The sequence below is a fragment of the Phoca vitulina genome, unplaced genomic scaffold, assembly GCF_004348235.1.
Source record: "Phoca vitulina isolate PV1807 unplaced genomic scaffold, GSC_HSeal_1.0 scaffold3, whole genome shotgun sequence".
NCBI lineage: Eukaryota > Metazoa > Chordata > Mammalia > Carnivora > Phocidae > Phoca > Phoca vitulina.
Window position 1 is genome coordinate 64,581,880 of NW_022589706.1, and position 20,000 is coordinate 64,601,879.

The 20,000-nt window shown below is 37.4% G+C and overlaps 1 protein-coding gene and 1 pseudogene across 6 annotated transcripts in view; one reads left to right on the forward strand and one right to left on the reverse strand.

The window, feature by feature from the left end:
* Positions 1-13,608, reverse strand: part of MAPK10 (mitogen-activated protein kinase 10) — a 317,221-nt gene extending 303,613 nt beyond the window's left edge. For 2 of the 6 annotated variants that reach the window (XM_032400731.1, XM_032400730.1), the window contains exons 1-2: positions 13,162-13,608; positions 8,070-8,184 (exon numbers count right to left, since the gene is read on the reverse strand). In XM_032400731.1, coding sequence (XP_032256622.1) covers positions 8,070-8,091 — 22 coding nt within the window. In that variant the 5' untranslated portion in view covers positions 8,092-8,184; positions 13,162-13,608. Of the gene's footprint in view, positions 1-8,069; positions 8,187-13,161 lie in introns of those variants that run through there. The other 4 variants (XM_032400737.1, XM_032400735.1, XM_032400738.1 and 1 more) reach the window with 4 other exon arrangements.
* Positions 13,609-13,696: 88 nt separating this feature from the next.
* LOC116630274 overlaps positions 13,697-20,000 on the forward strand; it is a 125,330-nt pseudogene continuing 119,026 nt past the window's right edge.

The window sequence follows — 20,000 nt, forward strand, 5'->3', positions numbered from 1 at the left end:
AAGGAAGGAAGGAAGGAAGGAAGGAAGGAAGGAAGGAAGGAAGGAAGTTGGAGGGAGGGAAGAACTGTGTCTTACTCATTCTTCAAAGATTCTACCACAGTAATCTGCCCATTGAAAATATCTGTTAACCCTCATGTAAATCTGTTGTATGGATATGATATCTAAGGTAATCAAGATGCCAGTAGTTTCACCTGATATGTTGGTAAATCTCAGTACAGCTTAGAGACCATAATTTTTAAAGGTAAATTTTTAAAGATTCCTCTCATTAGCAAATCAATGAGCAAACATTTGTACACACTAGCCCTTTGATAGCAGCGGATAATTCTAAGATAAAGAAAGATACAAATCTAGAAAGTGGATGCAATCAATTTGGTTGCCTGTGCATAAGTTATCTCCCTTATGGATAATAAAGTCTCAATAATTAGAAGTGACTTCTTATAATTCAAATATCTTATCTTTCAATTTAGAGTGACAGTGTGAAGCCAAAGATAACTAAAGGGGGTGGGTTAAAGCAAACTTGGGCATGGCAAGTCTGTCTTCAAGACCCCTATAAACCTCCATCTGGCCTATTCTTCCCTTCCATCTGTCCATGAAGCTGCTTTCCGTTCTCATGAAGTCCCTTCACTGGCCCAGGCTACCCTAACCAAGGTAGTCCACTTGGGCCTGGCCTTTTGGGTATTATCCCATGCTTTAATTCAATCTGTACAATTTAATCTACATAGTTTTCACAGTTAAAAAGAAATTTAAACACTGTCAAAACTCCTTCATACACAGTTGAAACTCAGCTGGGTTAAGACTTGCCCAAGGGAATATTAATTAATGACAGAGCTGGGATGAGAATCTAACATCAAGGTCTCTTCCTTTCCCAGAAACTATGCAATGAGAATTTTTAAATAATCTGCTAAACCCCTAACAAAGTACTGTCTTGATAAAAGTACAGGGGCACCTACTATGTGGGGAAATTAAGGCCCTGGCAGGAACACTTGCACACAGTGGCAGAGCCAGACTGAAAGCCAGGTGTCTGGCACTAAAGCCCACACCACTTTGTTGGGTATATATTATTTAGACATGTGTTCAGTTTGGGAGAACCAAGGAGTGGGGATGACAGTTGGGCAAGAGTTCCCAGAGGACAGTAGGCGTGAACTGGACCTTGAAGGATGGGAGGAGTTTTCCAGATAGGATCACAGTGGCAGTGGGGAAGGTGCAGAAGAGAGGGAGAAGGAATGTTCTAGACAGAGGGAAGAGATACAGCAGCCTGAAGAAGAGATGGCAATGAGGAAGTGGCACAGAGCCAGTCTGGGAAACACAGGCCGCTCCTCCTCTCTGGAAAGTCAAGAGCTGGGTCTAGAGCAGGATTGGAAAAAAGATACACAGGACTAGAGACTCTAGAAAAACATTTTCTAGAGGTAAGTTTAACAAATAGGAACTTCCACTCTTTTTTAGTAGCTGATCTGTGTGACTTGCCTGCCTTTAGTCTGGGCAGCCAACATACAAAGGTCCCAAACACTTATTCGCCATTCACTAAACACCTACTGTGTGCCGGGCGCCAATCACCAAACACCCATTCTGCACCACTATTGTCAAACTAGGACAGGCAATGGAACTACTGAGTTTCGAACTTCTCTGGGTTTGAATCTCAACTCCAGGACTCACAGGTCACCTTGCACAAGTTATTTCTCTGTGCTCAGTTTCCTCATCTGGTAAATGAGAATACTGATAACAGTTATCATGTAAGACCATCATCTTAAATGAGTTAATTCATGTAAAGGGCTGAGGACACACCCAGCAAAGAGTAAGCACTGAGTGAATGTTGGATACTACAAAAAAAAGAAAAAAAGTACTGTCTTCAACACCAATCTTGATTCCCTCCCCATATAAAAATCTTTCCCATATATCCCCTCCCTTTAGTCTCTTATTTTAATGTGTTAAGACACTAATCCTAGTGTGGATATTATCTATGATTCAACATCCATTATCACCAATTCACACCTTAACTCAAGTTAGCTTACCAGGTTAGCTAACCAACCAATTTACCTCATAACATTTTTATTTTAATAGGAACAGTCTTCAACCAAAGAAGTAAGTGAGAATTTCACATATTATATCAGGTTTAGAAGCAGAGAACCAGAGGGTGTTTTGGCTCCTTAAATTATAACACAGAGCCAGACATCTGTACTCAGGACCAAGACTAGAATAGAAACTCAGCATATGAGATTTGATTGCCTGTGATGTTCCACATTGCTGACCTGAACCCTGCTTGGCAAAAGGACAGTCAACAGACATATGACATGATATATTTGGCTGAAATTCATAAAAGATGAAAAACAGTTTAATTTGTTTTCTACCCACTATTTCACATAGTTTTTGCCTAACATATTTTATTTAACCTTTTTTTAGGGGAGTGGGGGAGTACAATATCTTTAAATCTTATTAAACTAAATTTCAAGGCAGAATTATTCTGATTCTTAAGATTTATAAATGATTTTCTAAAGACAATATTGTCAAAGTTATCCACTGTCAAATTTAAAGGAGCTTAAAAGTGGGCCTTAAAGATTTAAAGAACAAACAAATCACCTAGAACTTCCAGAAGTACAACTATAAATAAAACTTAGAGACATCCAGCAGATATAATTTCTGGTATCTGCACTGTAAGTATAGATTATCACATGTTATGAAACTGCTTAAGTATGGACTAAGTTTTCCAACCAGCCCTAATCTGAAAATATTTTTTATGTTAACCAAATTTTCATTAAGATCTCATACTTCTATTTTAATAGTAGTTCCTCTAATAGTGATTATTGGAATACCCGGAATTCTCTATGAAGAATCTGAGATATGGTAAAATTTATGTTAATTCACTCTTCAAATAAGATCCAGTAAAGTGCCAACTTGTAAAGACAGTATTAATTTTTCCTGATATAACATCAAATTACTTGGGACCTCTCAAACAGTGACAGTCCCAAATCTATCTTCCTAGGAAACATAGACCGAGGTTCCACAAATTGGTGAAAAGCCTTTAAAATTTTATACCATATGAGGGCTAGTTATGTTGGTTTTATGAGGGTGAAAAAGTCCTAAGGACTTGGTTTCCCATCTTGGTAACTTGCAGCCATTGAAAAACAAGACAAAATTGCACTATAATAACAAATCTCTGAATATCCTCTTATTCATCTCATTTATAAGGTATTTGGTTCCACAAACCTGTTATGTTCATTTCTATCTCTGTTTACTTCGATTAGTTGTTATCATTTCTTGAAATTCCTGTTTTTACACTTACTTGGAATTCAAGCCACATCAATGTTTTAAGGCTCTATTCAGCCCAAATTTCACCTTTAATTCTGAGAAGGATTCAACACAGTGATAAAAAAGGACGTGCTCCCAAGTTGGACTCCGTGGACTCTACCAACATTAGTTGCATGACCAAGAGCAAGTTACTAAAGCTCTCATGCTTCAGCTTCATCATTTATAAAATGGAAATGATCAATAGGATTTCTGTGAGGATTCAATGAATTAGTGCATGCAAAGTGCTTTGAACAGTGAGTGGCACAAGTAATCACTCAATAAATGTTATCCACTATTATAATCTTTATTATAACTTTCATTCTTCCTGCACTACTCTGAACAACTGTAGACTCATAATTCATAAGAACCCTAGACTGTAGAGGTCATTGAGTTCAATCTCCCACATCAAGTAGTAGCACCTCTAAAATGTTTTTAATATTTGGTCAACCATGAAAATGGTTAAATGCTTGCAGTGCTGGAAAATTCACTATTCTTCTAAAAGCACAGACTTGCAAATAATTCTAATCATCAGAAAGGTCTCTTATGTATGACCTACTTCCTACTCACTGGTCTCTTATTTCTGTCTCCACAGCTTGAAAACAAACCTTCATCCTCTAACCACTTTCACACAACATTCTGAATAGTCTCTGACTAGTTAAGTAGAACACTTTGTTTAGGAAAGTAAAACAAATTTTGACAAAATGTACTCAACAAAAACAATGACAATAAAATTATACCGTTCTTATATGAGAAATTAAGGTATTCTTTGCTTCTGAGGGAGTTGGCCAACAATATTCACATTTATCACTCAATCTACTTAAATAAGACTGTAGACTCCCTGTCAGGCTGCTTTCCAGACTGTATCCACAGGTATAATTTTTTTGTAGTCTAGTTATTTCTCCATGTAGTCCCTTTGGCTGTGCGTCTTTTCTCCTTGTGATTTTCTCTTTTCTGCCTCTGTTTCTATCTTTCCATGTGTCTATCTCTTGCTCATTTCTCATTCTTTCATCAAACCATCATTCAACAAACATTTGTGTAATGTTACCACGTATCAGGCACTGTGCTAGGCATGGAAAACTCAAAGATAATTAGATCTGGATCAAATTACTCACAAGCTAAGTTGCAGAGACAGATACATAAACAGTTAATAAAACATCATGGTAATGCAATGAGATAGATATGCCTAGGCTACTGTGAGAACACTAGGAAGGAATGCCCACTAGAAGGAGTCAAGAAACGTTTCTGGAAGGAGATAACACCTAATGAAGTCTAGAGTGAGTCTCAGCAGTACCTCTCAAAGTTTAAATCACCTGAGAATCTTGTTTGAAAGATTCGGAGTCCAGAGATCTGGGTGGGATTTGAGATACTGCTTTTCCATCAAGCCCCAGATGTTGCCCATGCTGTTGGTCTGCAAAGGTCTTAAAAGATGGCTATGGTAAAGTAAAGGTTGGGTGGAGTGAATATAGGCAGGATAGACAGTATGAAGTAAATCACAGAGGTAAGAAACACTTGAGTGTGTGTTATGAGAATGAAGCACATTAGCGTCCCCAAGCAATTCAAAAGATCATCAGTTCCTAAAATGGGGGTGGATGGGAATATGGTATATGTTAAGGAGAAGGGATTTTATTACATAGCCAATGGAGTATATCAGAGTAAGTAGGGCAGTTACATGGTAACAACTGCTCAGATCTGGTGGTTTCATTGGTAGAATCATGGGCAAGAAGATAACATTCTAGGCCACATTAAATAAATCTGCTAACAAGGATGATGAGGCAACTGACTTAAAAAAAAAATGTTCAGCAGATAAAGTAAGTTAATTGTATTTTCACTTATTAATTTAAAAATCAGCAAAGTTGTTACTCCTTTGTATTCTTTGCAGGCCTGCTATCTTTTCTTAATCTGACACTTAGTAATATGTGATCTTAAACAAGGCACTTAAACCTCTTTTCACACCAAGTTCCGCATTTTAAAACAGTGAAGAGTTGACCCAAATAAACACTGTGGTCTCTTTACCCTAAATTTTATGGTCCCCTGAACTAAATTCATTTCGTACTGAATCATGGAATCAAAATTTTTAAAACCTACCACAACACCTGGAATATAAATATTCACTATATTACTAATACTGACTCTACCTAGCCAACAGGTATTAAAACTTGAGACTTTTTATATATCCTGCCTCTTCTTCACCCATGACATTCATTACTGAGTCCAGTTGCTTTGTACTTATGTTTTACTGGTGATTCTTTGGTTTATGTCCCTATGATTTTTTAACTGGATTCTTGCAATAGCACCTTAGGTGTTCTGTCTGGCTCCAATCTAATCTTCCTCCAAACACTATCCAAAAAATTGAAGAAGTCTGGAGTCAGAAAGCCCTGTGACTGAATGCTAAAGCCCAGTGCTTCTTAACTGTGTGACTGTTAGCAAGTTATTTAACCTCTCTAAACCTGAATTTCTTTATCTGTAAATCATAGGGATGATATGAAGATAAAATGCTTGCAAAGTGCTTAGCACAATGCTATTACACAGTAAGAACTCAATAAATGCTAGTTATTATTTTGAAAGACAAATCTCATAAACACTTGAGCAGGTACTTCACAAAAGAGGAAAATCAAATGGCCGATAAAAAATGAAAAGATGTTCGGGGCGCCTGGGTGGTTCAGTCGTTAAGCATCTGCCTTCGGCTCAGGTCATGATCCCAGGGTCCTGGGATCGAGCCCCACATCGGGCTCCCTGCTCGGCGGGAAGCCTGCTTCTCCCTCTCCCACTCCCCCTGCTTGTGTTCCTTCTCTTGCTGTGTCTCTCTCTGTCAAATAAATAAAATCTTTAAAAAAAAAATGAAAAGATGTTCTTCTTCATTAGTAATCAACAAAAAGCCAATTAATACTTCTATGAGTACAACTAAGTATCCACTCTATAAGCAAAATTTAAGAACTTATAAATCAAATGTTGGTGGGGTATAGAACTTCTCTTATATTGCTGATGAGAGTGTAAACTGATATAACTGCTTGGGGACAATATTCTGGCATTATTTAGAAAAACTGAATGTGCACACGCCCCCAAATTCAGTAGTTCCTTTCCTTGATATTTATCTGAAAGAAGCTCTTACACGTGTATACTAGAATCTGAAGGCAACTTCATTTCTACCATTCCCATTTATGCCCTAGCACAGTAAATGACATATAGCACTCACAAAAAATCATACTCCGTCAAGCCTCTGGACCCTTGGAAAATATTCCCACTGCTCCCCTTCCTCTGGTTACTTTTTATTATCCTTAACATTCAGTTAACATATCACTTCCTTTGGGAAGTCCTCCTTGACAATTCCCCATGCCATCTGTATTAGACTCTCCTCTGCTGCACTTCTGTTAGCACCCTAAGTCTACCCATTTAACAACCCTGTTTAAGTACCACACTCTTTGAATAGATCTCCCCCAATTAATGGCACATTTTATCATAAGTACTATACTCTTTAGACTGAAAGCTCCTTTAAGGCAGGTACGATCTCTTTCATCAATCCCAAGAGTTAAAGATAATATCTACATCACAGATTCTCAACAAATGTTTGCTTAATGAATAAATGTTTAAGATGGGGCAATATATGTTTTCTACATCACTGGAAGTGGCACATAACTCAAAATATTAAGTTCAGCCATATAAAGTTGCCCTTACTTTAGATCCATGATGGTTGATTATAGGCAACATGCTATTCTCTTTTATAAGAAACATGCATTTAATACATGTTGATTAAGCACAGCATAGTGATGACTATTATATCTACTTTCTCAGTATCACTGTAAGCAGACTATAATGAAAATCATGATGTGAAATAAGTATAGGGTTAATTTCATCAGTCTTCTGTAGTTATAGTTTATGCATTAATTCACAAGACAGCCTACCTACCCAGCATTATATGAGTCACTAAGCAAATGAAAGAGATATATTGATCACTATTCAAAACAGCTTCTTTTGGAGTCTTACAAGCACCACTGTCATGCGCTATTTCTCAAAGAAGTTATTTGACAGATTATAACTGGTTCATCTCTTCTGGAGTCTATAGATTATTGACTTTGGTGACTATAAAGCATCAAGTATTTGATTAAAAAAAATACTATGCCTGTGTGTGCTGATATTTTTATAAAATAATAAGTTTTCAAAATTATTCCAACTAGCAGAGAAACTGGATCTACTTTTAATATTGTTGTATTAGGCAAAAGGATTTGTAGGGTAAATGTCTATGAATTGAGTTTTATAAAACTGTGCTATGATTTCTCTCCCCTATTTCCAAGGTTCTAAATGTTATGTTAATATATATATTATATACATTCTTTATATACTCCTATATATTTACATAGGAGTGTTCTTGTATATGTATTCCTGAAAGGTACTGAACATTATAATTTAGCTCAGAACCAATTCTTCTACCAGAGGGGATGAATTGATAAAATGTGGAATTATGTTGTAAATAATAAAAGCCACTGAAAAACAGTTACCAACTGTTACTCAGGCACATGAAATTGTTCATTACAGCTATCTTACCAGACTGGTACCATGCAGGGTGGTAGCATTGTGGTGTTTTACAATGCACCCATGCACCTCAAGACTTCATGCTGCTCTATGTGGCACCATCAGTTAAACATTCTGTCCTGTTGATTTTCACTTCTTTAGTTGAAATTATTTGGAGCAGTATTTCTTCAGATCCATACACTAAAACCCATGCAATATTTAAAGCGGGTATGGAGATCACATGTTTTCTGCTAAGGAACATTTATAAATTTGTGACTCACCACTGCTTGTATGGTTTCTCATCTATAGGAAATGGTTCTAATTCAACAGCTTCTTGCATGTGTTGCCATAACGAAGATCTGAGATGGTCCTGCCGTTGGTGTTCCTCACGCTGGCCTAAAATCAAAGCAAAAACACAGAATGAATTTGATTTTAACACTTACATGGGAATTTCATCTGCATTTAGGAAACCAAAAGACTGACAAAGATAATTGAAAATGAATGATGGGACACAAGATGAGGGAATAAAACACCCAAAGTTAGTTCACTCTGTTCAAACGTATCGCAAGCACAAGAACTTTGATGTTAGCAACACCAGAGTAGCTGGATATTTTAAAATCTGAACATAAGCCCAATTAATAATTATTACTTTAGTTGGCATGGTATTTGACTTTGTGACATGGATTTGGTTTTGAGATACAAGGCACCCTACTCGGCTTCAACTGGGACAGCTTCACTGTTGCATGTTTACATAGTCTGCTTTTCATGTAAGATTTCATTGGAATGATGGGTAACATACTTACCAATAAAAGGAGGAGGAGAAGTTCAAAAACCTCTGAAGTATGTGAAATAGAGTAAAACTAAACTGAAGTTGGTCTGAAGCTGGAAACAGACCTGTATGTATGCTTTCCCATAATCTGATCTAGTTACAAAAATAGGTTTGTAACTTCAATCTGTTACTGTTCCTTTTTGAGATTATACTGGACCAGATTCTCCACGATTTGCCAGTTTTCAATGCTCTACCCATTATCGAACCATAAGTTTTTATTTCTAGAACTTTGGAAGGTATGCTCACCATACTGAAAGTAAACTTCCTCTCTGCTCCAACTAAGAGTCCCTTTCCTGGCCGGGTGCTTACAACTTTCTACTAGGAATTCTTTTCCCACCACACCCTCCTGCTGCCCAGACATCCCAATGTGGCCTCCAGTGTCACATGTATTTCCTTCTCTTCTGAATTCCTGTCATATTTCTTGTCAAATTACTAATAGAGCCCTTGATTATACACCATCTTTATTTAACCTCATCTCCCCAAATGGCTCCAAGCTCTTCCTTCCATTGCACTTAGCAGAGAACTCTGTACACGGGAGACATTCACCCAAGGAATATTTATTGTGTCCCCACAATGGGCCAAATAGACACAGTCAGTACCTGAGAGATTATACTATCATAGAGAACACAGGAAACAGGAATAGGCCATTACTGTATTGTGTGATAAGTGCTATGACGGCGGAAGTACAGACACTGAATAAACCTTGCCAAATAAATGGGCCTAAGAGCTTTCACTTCACTATCAATGCTTTCAGATCCTCTTTCCAATGTATGAGAAGAGGACAATTACTTGAAGAAACTCATTTTCAGGAAGCACATGGAGCACACAGGCAGGTTAACATCCAAAATCCAGGAGGCAGTTCTACTTCTAGGAAGAGAAGTCACTAAGATGAATTTCTAGTACTTTTTTAAGTCACTGCTGGGAGGTAGCATTTTTTTTTCCTGCTTTCTACAACACACACACACACACACACACACACACACACACACACACACAATGTAACAAAAATCCTGTTTATTACCGAACAGGCTACTCTGCAAATGCCTGATGGCCCTGTAGGGGAACTTCACTTTACACCTGCACACCATATGGGATTTCAGAGCAACTGTGGGTTAGGAATGCTTCTAAGGAACATTCAGTCGTCTCTTTTTCCACTCAAAACTTTAATTCCCATTCCTAGGAGCATTAGCTCAATGAGCCTATGGCTTTCACATCGCAGAGATAAGAGCAGTGAGAAAGGCTATAGTGGCTTATTATGGATCCAAAACATCAATTCAACTAGAAAACTTCTTTACCAAAAATAAGTATAAATCTGTAGTCCACTTCTCATACCAAAATGCTTCTTTTGATTTAAGGATTTTCAGTATCACCTGAGTTCTCCATTTAGAGTTTCTACCAAGATTCACAACAAGAAATGGGGGGGAGGGAGTAAGATAGTACCTAAAACATACACATTTTTCACTTTCCCCCTCTTTGCCTTGATTTTCTCATAAGGATAAAATGTACCCAACTGAAAAATCTTCAGTCAAAACCTTAAAACTTTGCTATGAAAATATGTACAGATAGGTAAATTTCTAAAATACAAGCTCCAATTCTCAATTACATTTTCTCTTTCAAAGAGAAATAATCAATATGCAGCATGATCTTTCATCTGAATCAGCAGCAGTGCCTCATCTCAGACTTATATAATGCAATAAATATATTTAATATACTAAAGAAATAAATGGATCTTGGTCTCCTTTACCAATAAGCATTCCCCCAGTAGTCTACAGGCCCAACTTTATCCAAGTCCATGGTCCTCAGAGGAAGGTGTGAGAGATGCATGTGTGGTGGGGAGGAAATACTCAGCCTGCAGCAAATACAGCTTTGTACTCCTTTCTGTCATTACTAGACACTTTGCGCCTCTTTTTGCTTAAGTGTTGCAATGTCCAACCAAAAGCTTAAAGGAGACTGCCAGAGAAAATAGTAACTGCAATGGAGAACGACTTTTAAGTGTTAATTTGTTTATTTCTTCTTCTAATTGAAGGAAGACTCCCTTGCTTTGAGACCCATTATTCTCATAAGCAACTAAGCTATCATTGGATTTGCACACACCAATTCCATGCAAAGTCTTTTAGCTCCAAATGTGACCTGAGGCCAGAACTAGAGCAGGAAGGGAGAGCACCTGCCCCCATGTTTAACAAACAAGAAAGCCCCCAATTTGTCTTTATTTTTATCATCAGTATTAAAAGACTTTTTCACTAAGATTACATCCGAAGACATAGATTCATATACATAAAGCCACAATAAAAATTAAAAAAAAAAAAAAAAACCTTTAAATATGGGATGCTTTATCTTTAAACATGGGAGGTTTTTTCACATTACTGAGGTTAGGCAGATCCCTTTTGCTTATGATATCCCTATAAGATATACTAACCAGGGAAATCCTATGAATTTTCCTGCAACTTAAAAATATACATTTATTTTATAGCATCCACAATCGAGTCTCAGTTCATTCTAACCTTGAAAAACATTGACCACGTCCTATTAAACCATTAAATACTAATAGGTGCAGACGTACCAGACAATGACAGCAAAACACACTCGGTCCCTCTGGGATCTGTTCACAAACATCCCCTTCCAGCATGACAAACACACTCCTCCCAACAGCAGATGCTGTTCTGGGACAAGCAAGCAGGAAGCTGGAGGCAGCTGATTTTTCCACTCTACATATGATTTCTTACTGCCTCATCATCAAGAATTTTTTTTTTTTACCAGAACTGCAAAGATTCTGTAACACCAGGAGCCCATCAAATTAAAGCTACTCTACAACAGGAGGGAGTGATGTGCAGATGAGGAAGCACGAAGACTCTTTCATATCTAAGGTCATACCACCTTTGTCATCTGATTTGCTAGTTCCGTTATGGGGAAGAGAAAATCCAGTTTGCTCTGTGTAATAAAATAAGCTAGCCCAGTACTTTATGTCAATTAAGAGTGACATGGAGGCAGGAAAGGGGATTCGTGCCAGAGGCAGCAAAACTGCTCTATCCAAGCTGTCTGGCCCCTAAAATCCAACAGTTCCAAAGTAGAGTCAGAAGCTTGTGAGCTCATTCACGAGCATCACTATCTGTATTGACAACACGTAGGCTCACCTAAGGTAGAACGTGTACAGAAGCCTCTCTGAGAGAGGTGGTCATTCCTGCAACCATTTTTGATACGTTGATCAGCATTCTGTGAGATCTTCCGAGGTCTGACAGCTAGCAGACGAGGGACAGAGGGAGAAATCGGAACTTGGGCTAGCAACGCTAAGTGCACTTATTTTCCTTCCATCTGAACTGTGGCCTGTCCCATGACTTAGCCTGCCTCTTTCTGGTTTGTTCATGAAAGTTACCGTGAACACCCCAGCGGCACGCAGGGCTGCTGTACAGTCCCTGTCAGGCTCTGCAGCAAAGACAGCCATGTGAACAGCCCTGTGATTCCTTCAGAGCCTCCTGCCATGGGATAAGCCATTCTTTTTCTGCAGCTAAATGGCAGTACCTCGGAAGTTATGTGTTAGAAGGTAAAAGCAGAGACAGCCTCTAGATTGAAAGGTAGAGGGAAAAAAATACATATATAATTTTTTCTTGAAATATCTCTAACCTTGATGTACTTGAACCTTTTCCAATAAATCACATTTATTTTGCTGCAGGCACAAAGACATAAATTCTGATAAGTATATTGCCGTGCTCGTTTCTGATATTTTTTTTTCCCAAAAGAGCTCTGACATTTCTAGGGGACACAGTATCCCAGCAAAGAATATGGGAACCCTGCCATTAACAAAAAATGCTGCCTGCTATGACGAGGAGATCACTTTCTTAAAGGGACCCCTTACCTATGCGACTGCAGTGCCAATGTTTCCTCTCATCTCTAACCTGACCCCTGTCCTGTGGTCCTCTCCCCGGCCTGAATTTAGCCTAGAATGTCTCTGCAAGAGTAATGTCATTAGTTTTGCAACTAAAATATATAAATACCATTTCCTACTAAAAATAAATATGTTCCAAAATATTTATTTAAATTACACCTCTCAGGAAGTAAACATAAACGCACACGTAAAGACATGATTTTTTAATGTTTTATGGAACCCAGAGCATTTCTTAGATATAAGACTGAGGTCAGCACTTCTAACAAGCACAGCTGTTCACTGTCTCTCTGCCTCTTTCTCTTTCTCTCTCTCCACCCCCCCTTCCCTCCCTCTCTCCCCCGCTGTTTTTCTCTTCCCTTCTGTAGCTCTGCATTGGTCTAAAAACCCCTGGTCACAATAAGAAATCTCCCTCCCACCCTCTGCCAACCCTCACTCCAAACAGGAAGGTTTCCAAACGCCCAAGTCTGGGGAGAGATGCTCCACACAGAAGGAAAGGCTGGTGGCTTCCTGCCTCCGAGGTACTTCACTTCATGAACCTGCTTTCCACCCCATCTCTCCCACTTTTCCCATGCTCACTCTCCCATCCCACCAGGAGCAATCAATAGGCATCACCCCACCCTCCAAAAAACAGGTTAGAACCCAGAAGGAGCAAAGAGCCACCTACCATTCCGTGCTTGAGAACTACGATCCTGATCCAGCAGTGTTTGCCCCAGAAATCCTCCCTATTTGTTTTTCATTAACACATTCCAAATTGTAATAAGGAATAGATTCTTTGGAGGTGGGGAAATTGTTTAAAATTAATGATAGACAGGTGATTTCCACAAAAACCCAATCTTAAAGTCACTCAAGCCCCTAGGAATTGAGGGGTGAGGAGAAAAAAGGAAAATTGTAAAAATGAAAAAAGAAAAGAAAAAGGTAAGCATGTAACAAGCACCACCCACCCCCATAAAAATAAAAAAAGAAGGGGAGGTTTTTTAAAAAAAAGAAGAAGAGTGGCTTGCTGAATCACCCTCTTTCACTGCCTGGAAACCATTGTGCAGCGTGATGCTGCCTGTACCATTGTGGAACCTACCAGAGGAGACCAACAGAGGGCTTGGGGAATGGGGCTGCTATGGCAACCGAAAGGAGCGCACATGACGTCAAAGCCCAGAGAGGTCTAGGGAGGGGTGGGAGGGGGAAAGGGAAAGAGGAAAAAGTCTATGTGCGGCTACAGCTACTGTGTTTTCCGGCGAAATGAGGACCAGGCAAAATGGAAAGGAATGGGGTTCGTTGGCCGCCACTCTCAGGAACTACATCAGCAGCCCGTCGGCACAACCCGGAGGAACAATCCGCTCCATGCAGCCCCGGCCCTGTGCACAGCAGGGCTGAGGCACAAACGCCCGCAGGCCAAAACACCGTGAGAAATACAGTCAATCGCTGCTTTTCAACTAGCTCCGCTTTTTGCAAACAGCACAAAGTGAGACTTGTAGTCTAAATGTCAAAACAAACAGGGATGGTAATAACCTCAGCAGAGAAGTGAGCATCTGAGCCCCAGCTGGACCCCAGAGGTCATTTGCACAGCACTGTTCCTCCGCTCTGGTTCCTTGGTTTTTATAAAAATCATAAATAAATACCCACTACACCAAACTCAACAAACTGATTCTTCGACTGCAATTAGAATGTGGGAAAAAAATACTGTTAATCTGAGTTAACAAACCAGGGGTTCTTTTTTATTATTATTATTGCAGATTATTCTCTGGAAAACCGATACAAACTGTATTATTACTATTGGGGGCAAATATCTCTATTTCATGTAAGTAAATTGCCCTGCTTTTGCCTGTTAGAGTATATTTTTAAGTCTCCATACAGTTTTAGCATCTACAAATAATACTTTTTTAGGATGAGGGCAATTAACCACTTCCACTATTTTAAAAAATTACCAAATTCTTTTAACCTTTTTAAAATATTTTCTTTACATAAGGAAAATTTTCAATTCACATTTGGCCCAACCAGCCTCAGCCCTTGGACTTCTCAAGTTACATTATCTAACCAAATTCCTTTTTTCTTAAAGAACTTTGTGGTGGGTTTCTGTCCATTTAAACCAAGTAATGCTGAGTTTTATACCATTGTGCATTGTTCTAGAACTAGCATATTTACATGAATAAGGAGCTGCTTCCAGAAGATAACAGAAAAGATATAATATGCGACAGATATAAACCAAGCAGTGATTGTAGACACTAAAACATCATAAAACTGTTTGGGACTACATTAGGTTTTGTTTTCATTGTTGTTGCTGCTCTTATTTTATTCAGGAGGGAATCTAGAACAAAAGTCTTATATGAGTCTTTCTGTCTTTTTAGTCTATTGGCCAAGACAAGGTTTTTGATGTTGCTTTACTCTAATTTCAAGTTCAACAGGAATCAGTTGATTACTGTTAGTCTTGGCAATGGTTCTACCTACAAGAAAACTATGTCTCAAGCAAAAATATGTATTGATTAGCCAAACAACTTTATAGTACAATATAATTAGCATTCAGGCTTTTAAGTTATTATATTCTAAGCTTTGATAGTAAAAGTCAATTTTTAATAACTGGATATCAACGAAGAAAAAAATGAACACAACTCTTACCTCACATTGTAAACACAAAAATTAGAGATATATTATACACTGAAACATAAAAGCTAAAATCTATAAAGCTATTAGAATAAAATACATCTTTTAGGGGCGCCTGGGTGGCTCAGTCGTTAAGTGTCTGCCTTCGGCTCAGGTCATGATCCCAGGGTCCTGGGATCGAGCCCCACATCGGGCTCCCTGCTCGGCGGGAAGCCTGCTTCTCCCTCTCCCACTCCCCCTGCTTGTGCTCCCTCTCTCGCTGTGTCTCTCTCTGTCAAATAAATAAAATCTTTAAAAAAAAAATAAAATACATCTTTTAGAAGGAAAATAACTTTCTGATCTTGGAGTAGGCAAAGATTTCTCAGGACACAGAAAGCAACATAATAGAAAAAAAATAGACTTGATCAAAATTAAAAGCTTCCACTTATCCAAGTCACCATTAAGAAAATGAAAGAGACAAGCCACAGACTAGAAGAAAATAGTCTTGACAAACATCTGAAAATACTCTTGATACTATTATATGATACTCACAAATTCAAATACAAATTCTAGATTATATAAAAATATCCTACAACTCAATGATAAAAACAATTGTGTTTAATGGTCAGTCTTGAGCAGGCACTTGACAAGGGAGATTTATAAATGGTCGATAAGTACATTAAAAAGTGTTCAGTGTTATTAGTCATCAGAGAAATGCAAATTAAAACTGCAATCAATGCCATTTTACACCCATAAAAATGGCTAAAATTAAAAAAGACTAACAACACTAAATATTGGCTAAGATATAGAGAAACCAGAACTCTCCTTCATTAATGGTGTGAGTATAAAATGGTAAAACTACTTTGGGAAATGGCTTGTCAGGGTTTTTTTAATGATAAACATATACTTACAGTATGACTCAACAATTCTATTCATAGTCACCCAAGAGAATAGAAACATATTTCCATTAAAAAAAAAAAAAGCCTGTACATAAATGTTGTATGCCAGCTTTATTTGTAATTGGTAAAAATTAGAAACAACTCAAAGTGTATCAACAGGAGAATGAACAAGCAAATTATGATATACTCATAAAATGGTATACTATTCAGCAATAAAAAAGAATGTCAACTACGAATAGGTTAAAACCAACCATTTTCTTCCATTAGGTATCAATTCTTGATGGCACAATTTACCAAGAATAATAGATACCAACATTGCTTGTGGATTTGGAGGTGGATTTTACTATTTCGAGCTTTAATTCTCAACCTACTCATTTCAGTAATATTTAGATGATCAAAATGGTCTAGTCTATACACTATAGAAAAATTAATTTCCTCAAATTAGGTCATTTAATACAAGTTGGCTTTTAAAAAATCAACACTAAATAGATCCCATTCCTGATTGGATAAAACAAAAACTATTTACTTAAAGCCCTCAAAAGATAATCCTAATGTAAAGCTCTACTGCAATTTCTCAATCCAACACAGTATGTTTTAGAGCCTCCCTTCCCTCCCAGAACACAATTTTAATCAAAAGAGAGAAAGAAAAAGAGCAGATACCTACTGACATCATTGTATTTGGCAGGCACTCTACTTATGCATAGTTGTACCCACCACATGAACTCCCACAAAAGTATCTCCTCCCTTTCATTTGTTATTTACCATACTATATGTTGCATTACTCTAATTTTATGACTATGTAGTATCCTACCTCAAACTTGACTGTAACTTAATCTTTCTTAGTATTCATTGTCTTCCCTGAAAGTTCCCTTTTCCAGGAGTCTGTCATATCTTCTTACACTTGATAGGTGATCAGTAAGGCTATATAATTTTTTTATCAGCTATCAAACTTTTTATCTCAAATATTATTAGGGAGAGTTAAGTTTTGAGATATCCAATATTAAAGCAGGTAACTTCTGTTACAAATTTAATATTTAAACATTAACTGCTTTAAACTCTTTTCAAAGGGTATTCAAATGAAACTATTTAATCTAGAAGTCTGACATGAATTCTATCAGTACTATCAATCATAAAGGTTTTTGAAAGAAAAGTTTTAAGTGAATAAATAAATGTGAGTTCTTTATTTTCAAAAGCACAGAGTTGTATTTAGTATTTCTTATATACAACTTTATTTATTTAATAGCATGTTTGTAGACTGCAGTAGGACTGAAGACTTGAAGGAATATTTCTTGTTCTCTAAACAGGGAGCTCTCCTTTCACTTATAAATGAAAACTTTGTGATATTACATTTTCAAAATGAAGTACTGAAACATGCACTAACATCGATGAATCTCAAAAACATGCTAAGTGGAAAAAAATGAGACAAAAGAGAGCATTTACTTTATAAATCCATTTATATAAAGTTCTAGAACAAACAAAATTGTTCTATGGTGATGGAAATCAGACTGCCTGTGGGAGCCACAAGGTTGACGATTGTGGTGAGCGCAAAAGGGAAATTTTTGTAGTGATGAAATGTTCTGCATCTTGATAGAGGTGTAAGTTACTACATAGGTGTAAGCATTTGTCCTCAAAGTGAACTCCTCAAAGTGTAATTCCTAAGATTAGTGCATTTCACTCTACGTAAATTGAGCCACTGTTTAAAAATAATAATAAGCCAATACCCAAGAAGAAGAAAATTGCTATGAGCAATAAGTTAGAATTCCTCCTAAACCTGCAAATCTGATCCCATACCTTGAATCTTGACTTTGCAGACCCAAGCAAACCCAGCAAAAGGAAAAGCCACAATCAGTGTCAATAGGACCTTAAGAGATCTAGCAAACCCTCCAAAGTGAAGCAGATAATTGAGGTTTACCTAACAAATAAGAAATAAGAATTCAGACATTAAAAAACAGATTTTTCAGAGAAGCCTGGCAAGAAGCAGATCCTTAGGTTCTGCTGTAGGAACTATCATTCAGTGTCAGGACTCAAGACTCTGGAGGAAATGAAGGTACTGATGAACTGGCTTTCCAAACAGTAAATGGGAAGGGACTCTGGAATCGGGGAACACAAAGGAATCAAGCCAGTGAAATTGGAGTAACAATTCCATTTCTGAATCCAAGTCCAAGTGCATTCATGGGGGCTTAGCAGTAAAACCAACTACTACACTAAGATCTCTTATCAAAATTGGTCCTAGAGTAGGGTTACCAACTCATTCCCATTTGCCAGAAACTTCCCAGGTATTAGCAAGTCCCACATACCAGGAAACCCCTTGGTCCCAGGCAAACCAGGAAGGTTGATCATCCTATCCCAAAGTCTAAAATGGACTTGAACCCTCAGATGAGGATTAAAGGTCCCAGCTTCAAAAGTTACAAAAGGAAGAAGTCAAGAATTAGTTATAACAGTGGTGTTGCTAAAGAGGAGTGTCACCTAGCTACACTTTCAACAATTAGATTATTATGCAATGAATTAAGATGGTGGCAAGAGGATGCAAATGGTTTGGTAAACACAAGCAAAATTATGAAAGATAAATCAGTAGAACTGGGTGAGTGAATAAATATGTGGGGAATGCAGAGGGTCAGTGTTGATTCAGATATCTCTGTCAAGATATATAATAATGTCTTCTCTCAGAGAGTCAGTCATGTATTTTTCATGATGCTTCCACTTGGGGAACACTAGTCCTTTGCAAAACTATTTCATAATTTAAAAGTTTCAGAGATGCTGCAGTCAATATCTCCCTTTTGGAAAATTGTATTTCGTATTACTAAATTAAAAGCCCTGAGAAAACTGGAAGTTTAAAAAAAACTAAATTTCTCAAAATTAAATCAAAATTTATATCTTAAAATAAATTCTCAAATGAAGCTTATAATTAATATCTTTTATTATTCTGTTTGGATGGGAAACACAAGGCCAACAGCTTACCATGGCCATGATGGTGAACTCAAAAAATGGTTCTTCATATGATCCAGCAATTCCACTTCTGGGTATTTATCTGAAGAAAGCAAAGACACTAACTTGAAAAGATATCTGTACCCCCATGTTCACTGCAGCATTGTTTACAACAGCCAAGATATGGAAACAACCTGTGTCCATCAGTGGATGAATGGATTGTGGCATATATAATTCAACCATAAAACAGAATGAAATCTTGCCATTTGCAACAACATGGATGGGCCTTGAGGTCATTATGCTAAGTGAAATAAGTCAAAGAAAGATAAATAACATATGATCTCACTTATATGTGGAATAAAAAAAAAAAAAAAAGCCAAACTCATAGATACAGAGAACAGATTGGTGGTTGCCAGAGGTGGTGTGGGGAGTGGGTGAAATGGGTGAAGAGAGGCAAAAGGGTTAAACTTCCAGTTATAAAATAAACGTCATGGTGATGTAACAAACAGCATGCCGACTATAATTGCATTGCATATTTGAGAGTTGCTGAGAGAGTAGATCTTAAAAGTTCTTGTCAAAAGAAAAAAATTCTGTAACTATATATGGTGATAAGTGTTGGCTAGAGTTATTGTGGTGATTATTTTGTAATATATACTAATCATTTTATTGTACATCTGAAATGAATGTAACGCATGTCAATTACACCTCAATAAAAAATAAAGTAAAATAGTAATGGTTTCTAATGAGAGTAAACTGTGATCAATGTCATAGAAGGAGAAAGTATCATTTTTCTTTTTAATTAATAGACTTCATATTTCAGAGCAGTTTTAGGTTTACGGAAAAATTGAGCAGAAAAGTACAGAGAATTCCCACAAACTCTGTTTCCCTCCCCACAAACAGTTTCCCCTATTATTATCAACCTGTATCAGTCTGGTAAGTTTGTTACAATTGATGATCCAAATAATGATATGTTATTATCCATTAAAGTCCATAGTTTATACTAGGGTTCACTCTTTGTATTGTACAGTTCTATGGGGTTTGACAAACATACAATGTCATGCTGCACTCACTTTTAATAATCTGCTTTCTTAAAAGTCAATTTTACATT